Source organism: Octopus bimaculoides, chromosome 2, assembly GCF_046866305.1.
Source record: "Octopus bimaculoides isolate indiv1 chromosome 2, ASM4686630v1, whole genome shotgun sequence".
Classification (NCBI taxonomy): Eukaryota; Metazoa; Mollusca; class Cephalopoda; order Octopoda; family Octopodidae; genus Octopus; species Octopus bimaculoides.
The window spans coordinates 14,613,995-14,627,434 of record NC_142929.1 but is presented as its reverse complement, the minus strand read 5'-3'; the positions used below and the strand labels follow the sequence as shown (position 1 = coordinate 14,627,434).

Genomic DNA, 13,440 nt, shown 5'->3' with positions numbered 1-13,440 from the left:
GAAATATCATAGGAAAATTTAATACTCTTTTCTACTCTAGGCACAAGGCCTGAAATTTTGGGGGAGGGGCCCAGTCAATTAGATCGACCCCAGTATGCAACTGGTACTTAATTTATCAACTCTGAAAGAATGAAAGGCAAAGTTGACCTTGGTGGAATTTGAACTCAGAGCATAAAGACAGACGAAATACCGCTAAGCATTTTGCCCAGCATGCTAATGTTTCTGCTAGCTTGCCGCCTTAGGAAAATTTAATGTTGAAGAAGGCAAGAAGAATCTCCCAGAATTGTCAAGAAGAGGAAAAAGATAAAGAAGAAGAATGTGGTAAATTAGAACCAAAATATTTTACTGCTTCAATAAAATCATAGCAAAATCTGTCTTTGATTACACAGAGCTTATATACGCTTAAAATTATTTTCTCCAGTTACTGGGTGCAAATTTTGTAGAAGAAAAAGGCAATTAATTTTCATTTAAAAAATCACATTATCATTTTATCTACTCATCAGATTAATCTCATAAAAATGTTTGCTTATAGATAAAGAGATAAAAATAAACAGACAAAACAGAAATAATTGCCATTAATTTTTACAAGTAGAGAGCAAAGAATGAGAACAAAATCACCACATAATTTGTTAAAATAACATTTCAACATCAACAAAACAACTCAATTTTGAAGATCACATGCCACAGGTTCACTTCTCTATAGCACTAATATTCTAGAGTGGAGGCACAATGGCCCAGTGGTTAGGGCAGCGGACTCGCGGTCATAGGATCACGGTTTCGATTCCCAGACCGGACGTTGTGAGTGTTTATTGAGCGAAAACACCTAAAGCTCCACGAGGCTCCAGCAGGGGATGGTGGCGAACCCTGCTGTACTCTTCCACCACAACTTTCTCTCACTCTTACTTCCTGTTTCTGTTGTGCCTGTAATTCAAAGGGTCAGCCTTGTCACACTCTGTGTCATGCTGAATATCCCCGAGAACTATATTAAGGGTACACGTGTCTGTGGAGTGCTCAGCCACTTGCACGTTAATTTCACGAGCAGGTTGTTCCATTGATCGGATCAACTGGAACCTTCGAAGTCGTAAGCGACAGAGTGCCAACAACAAAAAATATTCTAGGAGTCATGATGTTCTGGTTGTTTTAATTAATGGATCATTGTAATTATTCAGAAAAGTAAACAATAATTAGTTAATAATAAAAATAGTGTCTAAATAAAAGCAAGTGAAATATGAGCCATATCTTCCTCATTCCATAACTCCTGGTATGTAGATTAAGTTGATACCATTAACTCTTTAGATAACAAACCCTCAGAGACACCACTTCTGATTTTATGATACCAACTATCCAAACTATGGGGCAGATATGAGCATAAGGTTAAAAAGCTCACTTCACAATTATGCAGTTTCAGGTTCAGTCCCACATATTGGCACCTTAAGCAAGTCTTCTATGAATGTTCTTTACTGACCAATGCTTACTTGTGAGTGAATTTGGTAGGAAGAAAATGAACAAAATCCATAATGTGTATGTGTGTGTGCATATGTGGTTTTAAGTTGGTGCATTGTAGGGTCATTAGAGAATCAAACAGAATGATTTTCTGTATTTGTTCTAGGTTTCTGTTCTCTGAGTTCAAATTCTGCCGTGGCCCACGTAGGTGCTAGGCTTAAATTGTCATTTCTTCTAACTTCACTATCTGACACTCTTGGTACCTTTAACAGAATCATCATCATCATTTAATGTATGTTTTCCATGCTGGCATGGGTTGGATGGTTTGACAAAATCTGGCAAGGCCAAGAGCTGCACCATGGTCCATTTTCTGCTTTGGCATGGTTTCTACAGGTGGGTGCCTTTTCTAACACCAGTCACTTTGCAGAGTGTACTGGGAGCCTTTTTTGTGGCACCAGCCTCAGTGCTTTTTAGGTGGCACCAACACCAGCACTTTTTACGTCGCACCACTAGGATCGATTTGATTGGATTAACATGTCAAGGCACTCCTCTAGCATGGCCACAGTCTAATTACTGAAATGAATAAAATACTTTATCATGATTTCAGGTAAGAACTTTTGTGATCCTAACACCAGTTCAATAATGAATGAAATATCTAGTTATATGACAAATAAAAAAAAATCATGATGGTTTCCAAAGTTAATTGAAATACATAAACATTGTGTTTCATAAGCATTAAGTTACCACAGAAAACTATTAAGGTACTTGAGATACTTACCAATACTAAGTGTGCTTTGTATCTGAGTATTGTCTGGTCAATACCGTAGCAGAGATAACTATGAGCATACACGGTCAAGGGATGACCATACAGTTGAAATGAAAGGGAGTTATTTGCAGGCATTTTAACATCATCTGCTGGCACAAAAGCTATCTGTGTGGATGCACCTCCCATATCAAGAGCTCCATATGTCAATGGCGCTGATTTGTCCAACAAATATGGTATCGGTGAATGAAATTTCTGCAAGAGACAACAAATAATTCTGTGTTAAGAATATTTTTTCCATATATATATATATATATATATATATATATATATATCTACAAAATTATATTTAATTTTTATATGAAAATTGTATTTTTTATGAAATGAATAAGACAAGTATACAACGCATCACCATCATTGTTGTCATCACCACCAATGTCATCATCATCATTGTCATCCTTTCAAACCATCAACTTCTTCCTCAAGCCATCCCCATCACCCATCATCTCTCTAACTGCAGTATTCTGCAGATGTGATTAAATGTAAACACAACTGTATTCTTCACCAGCTTTTGCACTTACCTTTCTCATTGCCTGGAATAATTTCACTTGATATCCATCCTTCATTCTTCATATTATCCTCTCCACCACATTTTTACACTGATCACTCTTCTATGCCATAAATTTATCTCACCCTCTCCACAATCATATATCTCTCACACTCTTCATGCACTGCATCTACCTCCCTCCACTCTCATACAGCCTTCAACAAATTTTCTGGGAGACAGTATTTCCCTCTCTATCTACCTTTTTTTTTAAGTGAAGTGTGAAAAGTTGATGAGGGCTTGGCCAAAGCAGAGGCCCTTTCAATCTTGTCTACCAAAAAGGATAATAATAATGATGATGATGATGATGATGATAAATACCCTGATGCAATACCAGACAGTGACTCTAATGGCTTCTGAACTTGTACATGTTTTGTCTTGGTATAAAAGATGGGCTACAGTCAATATTCTACTCTGTACTGCAGATTTGCTTGTCAGTTGTTTGATCGCAACCACTTGAGCGTCTCCCTTAGTGGTTGATGATATGTGTCTCTGACCAAGAGCAGGAATAGTTGAGGAGCAACATATTCATGTGTTGAGAGGGATTCTTTGGGGTGTTTCATTCATCATCCTTAAACAACAGGGACCTTTTGAGTGAGATGGGCTACTTGACCCAAAGAAAATTCTAAGAAGGCCCTACATACAAGGTATTGTGTTATTTATCTTGATAGTAGACTACTATGTCGTGCACATATGGTTGTGATGCATGTGCCTGGTGTATCCTTATCAGAAGGGTAGTCATGATGGGTATATTGGACTTCATATATTTGTACTCCAGTGTCACTTTGATGGCATGCACTGCTCTCTCACTTCTATCCTCACTGAAAGGATGTACTAATTTCTTGATCAAAACAACATCCTCCTTCTTGAACTAAAGGGGTGCAAAAGAAGCTCATATGACCATGTCCCAGGGAAACCAACAATCTATGAGGCTCAAACAATTGTGTTGACATCAACTGCCCACCTTCTCAGGAAGTTTCTTTCCATCTAATATACATGTGCCTTAGGTCTCTGGTTGAAGACCAGTCAGAAGATGAAATAAAATGCAGATCAACCAGAAAATAATGGCAACAACTATAATAACAATAATAGAAATTAAAGTTACAAATTATTGTCTTTAATAAACTTACAAGACCAAGGTATCCCTTCAAATAGTTTGCTGTAATCCAAGAAAATATTCCTTCTTCTGAACCATTAAGAATTCGAACTTGATGCTCTGGTTTCACAAACAGAAATTTAGAGCTTTTGAAAACGTCTCTAATAGAGGCTAAAATAGCATCAGAAGCACTTTTGTTGGTCATACTGAAAACACAAGAAATTATATTCAGTTATGGAAGTTTTGAAGAGCAATATACAAGATCTAATTGTTGGCTTAAAATTTTGGCAAAAGGCCAGAAATTTTGAGTGAAGTGGGTAAGTCAATTACATTAACCCCAGTGCTCAACTGGTATTTATTCTATTGGTCTGTTTTGCTGAACAGCTAGGTTACAGGGATGTAAACACACCAACATTGGTTGTCATGCAGTGGTGGGTGACAAACACAGATACACACACACACATATTTATAAATATATACAGACATATTTATAAATATATACAGTTAATATCACAAATTAAACTCAGGCCTAATGAACCAGCAGGTTTGAGAGACTTTTGAAACTGAAGTAGAAGACAACGAACTAGAAATAACGACAACAGGAAAGTCATTGTTCTTTAGATTGGTGCAGGACATTATTTTTAATTTGAAGTTTTTTTTTTCATTTTTTTATCTCTTATTATTTTTTTTACTTGTTTCAGTCATTGGCCTGTGACCCTGCAGGGAAACCCCACTGAAGGGTTTTAGTTGAACAGACCAATTGCCAAACTTCTACTACAGCAGCCTCAGGCTGACCACAGCTTTGTGAGTGGATTTGGTAGTTGGAAACTGAAAGAAGCTTGCCGTATGTGTGTGTGTGTGTGTGTGTGTTTGTCCTTCATCACCTCTTGACAACCAGTGTTGGTGTGTTTACATCCCTGTAACTCAGCAGTTTAGCAAAAAAGACCAATAGACTAAGTACCAAGTTTTAAAGAGAAATAAATCCTGGGGTCGATTTGTCCGACTAAAATCCTTCAAAGTGGTGCCCCAGCATGGCCACAGTCTAATGACTGAAACAAACAAAAGATAAAGAAAATAAAAGATAAATATACAAGAAAAAAGTTGTAATTTCTCAAATCCTCACCGAAACTAAAAAAAGTTCATACGATTTAGATATTGTCTCAGAACGAGGGATTTATTGATGAACAAAGATGGAGCAACAGAATATGGAACTTACCTTAATATTCTCATTCCAGCTGTGGCCCCTAAATAAACAGCTGTTGTAGAAGTTTTGGATTCTGGAACATGTTTACGAGCAAAGTCTAAATAAGGTTTCATAGATTCGCCTGCAAGACTAGGATCGGCACTGAAATGGTGTATACCTTTGGCTGAAGAGAGACAAAAATATTACTTGGTTAATATAATCACCACCACCACCACCACCACCACCACCACCACCACCATCAACATCACCACCACCACCACACACAGCTAACCTCATCCATTCTTACCACATGTCCATACCAGCGCAATCGTCTCTCTTGCACACCACAACTGATGCTTCTTAGGTCCAACTTTTCTCTCAAGGTACTTACACCGTCGAGTATGCACACTGAATGTCACCCCCACCAAAAAAAACACCTTTTTGTAACATGCAAAAAAATCAGTAATTATATCCATTTATTCTCCATTTTTTTCTCCTTGTTTTCCCTCAATATTAAAATTTCAATAATCCTAAACATATACCAATGACTTATATGATGTGGATTAAACCAGTGGAATATCTTTGATTATATAATATATATATATATATATATATATACTCTTTTACTTGTTTAAGTCATTTGACTGTGGCCATGCTGGAGCACCGCCTTTAGTCGAGCAAATCAACTCCCAGGACTTATTCTTTGTAAGCCTAGTACTCATTCTATCAGGCTCTTTTGCCGAACCGCAAAATTACGGGGACGTAAACACACCAGCATCGGTTGTCAAGCGATAGTGGGGAGACAAACACAGACACACAAACACATATATATATACGACAGGCTGTTTCTTTCAGTTTCCATCTATCAAATCCACTCACAAGGCTTTGGTTGGCCCGAGGCTATAGTAGAAGACACTTGCTGAAGGTCCCACACAGTGGGACTGAAACCGGAACCATGTGGTTGGTAAGCAAGCTACTTACCACACAGCCACTCCTGCGCCTGATATATATATCTATATATGTAGGCGACCGCAATATTAGTTGAAATCAGATCTGTGAGAAATACTATAAGCAATCTTCATGAGTACTTAGTCATATTCACTGTCCCACTTATTACAAATAAAAGCTATTTTAGTTGGTTTGATTTTAAGTTATAAAACATGTAAAAAAGAAAACTTGTGAGGTATGTAACTTACCCTTTGTCCTCAAGTGATTCGTTTGTCGAACAACTGCGGTGCCATTGGTTTTGGACCCTTCCCAAGTGAAGATAAAAATTTCAGTATGGCTTGAACCAGCATCAAAGACCAGACTGTACTGAAATATGGAAGTGTATTAAAGTGAAATAAATACGTCAGTATGGTAATGGATATGCTGCATAAATATATAAAAACCCAAAAAACTAGCACACTGTCAGCTACAATGATGAGGGTTGCAGTTAATCCAACAAATAGAACAGTCTTCTGGTAAAAGGCATAAAAACACGATATCTGCTCAGTGTTTCCTACTAGTGCATATACACGCACACATACACACACCGATATACCTAACTACCTACCTCCCTACCTCCCTACATATATATAGCGAAGCTTAGTGGTTAGGGCGGCTCATGATCGTAAGGTCGGGAGTTCGATTCCCGGCGACGCGTTGAGGAACTAGCAGAGAAGCTTGGATTTGGTCATTCAACCATTCATCGACACCAGTGCTAGAAGAAAAATGACCATCTTTGGTTTCAAGACAAAAGGTGTTCTTCCATCAGGATAATGCTCGGCCACATACAGCGAAGATGACATTCCAAAGGCTGGAACAGTTTGAAGGGGAAACGATGCTTCACCTAACATATTTACTGGACATTGCATCATCTGATTATCGTTTATCCAACAGTCTTCAAAATCATTTGGACAGAAAAATATAAATTCTGTAGTCGAGGTCAGAACAGTACTGGAGGAATATTTTTCATCACAGACAAATAAATTTTGGAAGAGGGGCCTTGCAAATATACCAGATAGATGGAAGAGCATTGTAGAAAATGAAGGAGAGTATATTTTAGATTTTAAGAAAAACTTTGTTTACCATAATTTTGAAAAATAAAAGAAGTATAAAAAAACCCACATTATTTATCGGATGATCCAATATATATATCGACTTTGTGTCCGATAGTTGAGAATTTTAATCAAATACCCATTTTACCTCAAATTAAAAGTCATATTTCTTGAAGTTCAGGAAACAATGTTATTATAAACAAAATAATAATTAAAAATAATATTTTTACTCAATAAGTTATATTTTTTATTCAGCATCTAATAGAGTCTCACGCCATCTTTCTCATATGAGAAATTGTATGAAGAAACAGGCATGGTTGTAAACTAAGAAGCTTGCTTCCTAACCTCTTGGTTCTGGGTTCAGTCTCGCCACAGGCTGACCAAAGGCTTGCAGGTGGATTTGGTATATATATATATATATATATATATACATATATATATATATATATATATATATCAAATATATATATATATATATATATCAAATCAAATGCGCCCTTTTAAAGCCTAGCCAGGCTCATGGGCCCGGTTTCCCGGTTTCAATGGCGTATGCGTTCCCCAGCTGGATGGGACACCAGTCCATCGCAGCGTTACTCATTTTTGCCAGCTGAGTGGACTGGAGCAACGTGAAATGAAGTGCTTTGCTCAAGAACACAACGCGTCGCCTGGTCCAGGAATCGAAACCACAGTCTTATGATCATGATGCTGACACCCTAACCACTAGGCCATGCGCCTCCACTATATATATATATATATATATATATATATATATATATATATATATATATATATATATATATATATATATATATATATATATATATATATATATATATATATATATATATATACACACACACACACATATATATATATCAATGTGTGAGTGTCTTTGTGTCTGTGTTTTTCCTGCCTGCCACTTGACCATAGGTGTTTGTGTGTTTACATTCCCTGTAACTTAATGGTTCAGCAAAACTGACTGATGAAATAGGCATCAGGCTTAAAAACAAAAAGTACTGGGAGTGAATTCATTTGACTAAAAATTCTTCGAAATGATGTCCAATGACTGAAACAAATGACAGATTAAAGATAATTAATTAATTAATACTTACTTTAATATGTGATTTTCCTTCTTGCCAAATTATACTGACAGTTATGAGACCAACTGCTCCAATAATAAAACTGACAATTACAAAATACCACCATCGTTTGCAGTGTCCATTTGACCCACAGCAACCCATATCTAAAAGTATACATAGAGAAAGCAGACTTGTCAGGATGTGTAGAGTGGCAGGGCAGTTTGTATGCAGATATCATTTTGTAATCACATAAATTTTTGGTGTTGTTCCCCTGCTAAGCAACTTGCAAGTGAAATTGTATAGAAGCCTCCTGTATATCAATATATATGTGTGCATGCATGTGTGTGTGTGCATGTATATATATATATGTGTGTGTGTGTGTGTGTGTACATATATAAAGCAAATAAGTAACAAGGATGTTCAGGTATCAGTGCATTATGGCTGTTTGAAGTTTCACCTTACACTATTTAATTTTACTTCATACGAGGACGAATGTAAATCTTTTAAACATCTCATCAACTCATGATTTTAATTTAATATATTTTATCTGATGTAATTTCCTGTAATTAATATATTTTATCTGATCACAATATATGTATTGTGATCACCAACATTGGGTTTATAATAAAAAATATATATGTATATATTTGATTCTATTTCCAATTTGAATGTCTTCCCTCCCTCCATGAACTTTGATATTTGCTCAATAAATTGAACTGTTCTGTGTTATTTCGGGGAAAGAGTAACACTCTTTGATTATTTAGTATGGCTGTGTGGTAAGTAGCTTGCTTACCAACAACATGGTCCTGGGTTCAGTCCCACTGCGTGGCATCTTGGGCAAGCGTCTTCTACTATAGCCTCGAGCCAACCAAAGCCTTGTGAGTGGATTTGGTAGATAGAAACTGTATATATATATGTGTGTATGTATGTGTGTGTATATGTTTGTGTGTCTGTGTTTGTCCCCACCAACATCACTTGACAACTGATGCTGGTGCGTTTATGTCTTCGTAACTTAGCGGTTCGGCAAAAGAGACCGATAGAATAAGTACTAGGCTTACAAAGAATAATTTGTTCGACTAAAGGCGGTGCTCCAGCATGGCCACAGTCAAAATGACCGAAACAAGTAAAAAATAAAAAGAATATATATATGAATAGATATATATATTTCCACAAAAAGAAAAAACCGGAAAAGAAATGGCTTTTCTGGTAATTTAGCGTTTATTCCCTACTTAAATAGGGAGTGCTTAATTACACGCATGCACATATACAAATACTAACACCTACACATACATACAAGCACACACACACATATATATATATCCATACATAAGCACATAGAGATGCATACACCCACATATACATATACACACATACACCAACACAGACACAAGAACATGAGATCTTGCACATACATACACACAGAGAAACCCAGACACACACATACACATGTATTCATTCACATATATTCATACATATATACATATACACACATACACATATGCGTATAATAAAAAGAAGGAAAAGAAAAGGAAACAAAGAGGAGAGGGAAGGAGAATTAAGTGGATCAAGAATAAAGAAATGGAATATTTTGATATATATATATGTATGTGAGTGTGTATATATATATATATATATATACACAGGGTGATTCAAAAGTCACTATACATAAGAAAAATTTATTTTTATAAGAAATAGTTAAATAAAAAAAACTCTCTTATAAAAAAATAAATTGTTATGTATGGTGACTTTTGAATTACCTTGTGTGTATATATATATATATATATATATATACATATATATATATATATATATATATATATATATATATATATATTTATATATCTCATCATCATCATCGTTTAACGTCCGCTTTCCATGCTAGCATGGGTTGGACGATTTGACTGAGGACTGGTGAAACCGGATGGCAACACCAGGCCCCAATCTAATTTGGCAGAGTTTCTACAGCTGTGTGGTAAGTAGCTTGCTTACGAACCACATGGCCCCGGGTTCAGTCCCACTGCATGGCATCTTGGGCAAGTGTCTTCTACTATAGCCTCGGGCCAACCAAAGCCTTGTGAGTGGATTTGGTAGACGGAAACTGAAAGAAGCCTGACGTATATATATAAAAAAAAAAATATATATATATATATATATGTGTGTGCTTGTGTATGTTTGTGTGTCTGTGTTTGTCCCTCAACATCGCTTGTCAACCGATGCTGGTGTGTTTAAGTCCCCGTAACTTAGCGGTTCGGCAAAAGAGACCAATAGAATAAGTACTAGTCTTACAAAGAATAAGTCCTGGGGTCGATTTGCTCAACTAAAAGTGGTGCTCCAGCATGGCCACAATCAAATGACTGACACAAGTAAAAGAGTAAAAGAGTATATATGTATATATATGTGTGTATAAATATATTTATATATATACACATACATACACACACACACACACACATACAAGTGGAAGCTGATGTGCTAGGTGCACAATAATTTACCGTATGACGTCGTAGCTCTGCAAAGTGTTCACATTAAAGTCCCTCTGGCATGTGATCTGGTTGAGGAAGCTGCACACTGTTTGGTGCAGTTAAGTAGAATGAAATGCTCATAGAATATGATACAATAATAGGAGGCCAGTTTTTAGTATTTTGTTTGTTTTGAAATTAAAAAAAAAATACAAACAACCCGCTTCCTGTTATTCTCTAATCTATTACGCACACACAGACACACACATAGATATATGTATATATATATATATATATATATATATATATATATATATATATGTATATATATATCATCACGATCATTATTTAGCATCCGTTTTCCTTGCTGGCATATTTTAAACACTTTGATTGGAGTCTGGGGCAGCCATCCGGTTCACCAGTCCTCAGTCAAATCGTCCAACCCATGCTAGCATGGAAAGCAGACGTTAAACGATGATGATGACGATGACCAGGACTTGTAAGCCAGAAAGCTACACCAGGTTCCAGTCTGATTTGGCGCTTGGTTTCTATAGTTGAATGCCCTTCCTAATGCCAACCACTCCAAAAGTGTATAGGAAGCCTTTTACATGTCCCTAGCACAGGCCACACACAGACACACACACATAAATTCTTTTATTCTTTTACTTGTTTCAGTCATTTGACCATGGCCATGCTGGAGCACCGCCTTTAGTTGAGCAAATCGACCCCAGGACTTATTCTTTGTAAGCCTAGTACTTATTCTCTTTTTGCCGAACCGCTAAGTTACGGGGACGTAAACACCACCATCGGTTGTCGAGCGATGTGGTACTCCAGCATGGTCATACTCTAATGACTGAAACGTGTAAATATAAAAGATATAGATAACTGCAAGTGTACTTGTGCGGGTATGGAGTCTATTTTGTAACCTCTTACTTCCAGGTTCAGTTCCCCAACATGACACCTTGGGCAAGTATGTCCATTGGACCAAAGCCTTGTGAGTGAATTCGGTTGATGGAAACTCTGTGGAAGTTGTATATGCATATTTATGGGTGTGTTTGTGTGTGTGTGTGTGTGTGTGTTTGATTTCATCCCACCTACCTGTAACTTAGTCATTCGGCAAAAGAGATAGAATAAATACCTAACTTAAAAAATATAAAAAAAAGAAAGGGCATCCAACAGTAGAAGCCACGCCAAAACAGACTATGGGACCTGGTGTGGCCCCTGGCCTTGCCAGTTCCTGTCAAGCCATCCGACACATGCCAGCATAGAAAACACGTTAAATTATGATGATAATGGTATATATATATATATATATAAATACATATTTGTTTTGCAAGATTTTTGATGTGAAATCGTGTGTTGAAACAGATGTTGTTGTACTTGGGGATGGTCATATTGCCAATTTAGCCAATAAAAACACACGCACTGTATATTTGGTGTTAATTTGCTTCAGCTTTATATTACATTAATCTTAATCTTATTTCGATGATATCAACTTAGTGGTAAAGACACCCCCACAAGAGAGTACCCCTGAAATAGAAATAGAAACTAAGACTATGGAGAGCATCCAGCAAATAGCTAACTCCATCCACCAGAGTATTAAAGTTACGATAGACTACCCTACTAAACACCCTAACCATAGATTACCTGTATTAGATACTGAACTCTGGCTAGAAACTAAGAACAATAAAACCAGAATCCTCCATTCACACTATACAAAACCTATGGCCTCCAAATACCTGATCCACCGGAACTCGGCTATTGCGGACAATGCCAAATTCAACATATTGATGGCAGACCTCGTCAGAGTAATGCGAAATGTCTCCTGCATGTGCGACCCTACAGAATTAAAGAGACATATACAACATTTCGTCCACCGCATGCAGTTCTCAGGTTACAACCATAAAGAAAGGATCAGGGTATACAAAGGAGCTATGAAGAAGTTTGAAACAATCAAACGCAACGATAGGAATGGGATTTGCCCACTCTATAGGAGCAAATCATGGAACACCATAGAAAGGACTAAGAAGAAAATAGGGAAGGCAAGCTCATGGTACGATAGCCACAAGTACCAGAGCGTCATGTTCGTCGACACCACCCCTAGAGGCGAACTGGCGTACCGCTTTAGAAGGGCCCTAGACAAACTTAAGCTAAGAATTAAGGTTGTTGAAAGGCCAGGCAACCCTATTAAATCCCTTATCAGTAGAACATACCCTTTCAGTAGAACCCCCTGCACTGATAGGAACTGTATCGTATGTAGATTTAGCCAACAAACGAACTGCAAAACCAAAAATGTGGTCTATAGTATAAGATGTACAGAGGGACGATGCAGAAATAAGACAATGACATATGTAGGCGAAACAGCAAGGAGCATAGGGGAGCAGGCAAACGAACATTGGAGGGAACTTAAGGAAGGGAAGAACTCATCAGTTCTGTACCAGCACGCTGAGCAAGAACATAGAGGCTCAACCAACAACATAGAAATTAAAATCTTATCTACACATAGCAGTGATGCAGCACTTAGACAAATTACTGAAGCTACACACATAATAGAAGAGAAACCTAGCCTGAATAGCAAACTAGAATGGAACACTAACACACACCACTAACAAACCACAAACCACAACATGTGACAACATGTTACCCATAAACCAATAATAATATGAACAAAGTATAATACAATACATAAATAAACAAATGGAATTAAATACCACATACGTTAACAAAATTTAATTAAACACAAAAAAAAAAAAAAAAAAAAAAAACACATACAC

The 13,440-nt window shown here is 36.9% G+C and overlaps 1 protein-coding gene across 4 annotated transcripts in view; it reads right to left on the bottom strand.

Moving 5' to 3' along the window:
• LOC106876002 (ectonucleoside triphosphate diphosphohydrolase 1) overlaps positions 1-13,440 on the bottom strand; it is a 66,149-nt gene that overhangs the window by 18,579 nt on the left and 34,130 nt on the right. For 3 of the 4 annotated variants that reach the window (XM_089340856.1, XM_014924352.3, XM_014924355.3), the window contains exons 2-6: positions 8,241-8,371; positions 6,286-6,403; positions 5,123-5,273; positions 3,941-4,112; positions 2,222-2,461 (exon numbers count right to left, since the gene is read on the bottom strand). In XM_089340856.1, coding sequence (XP_089196982.1) covers positions 2,222-2,461; positions 3,941-4,112; positions 5,123-5,273; positions 6,286-6,403; positions 8,241-8,369 — 810 coding nt within the window. In that variant the 5' untranslated portion in view covers positions 8,370-8,371. Of the gene's footprint in view, positions 1-2,221; positions 2,462-3,940; positions 4,113-5,122; positions 5,274-6,285; positions 6,404-8,240; positions 8,372-10,699; positions 10,853-13,440 lie in introns of those variants that run through there. The other variant, XM_014924354.3, reaches the window with a different exon arrangement.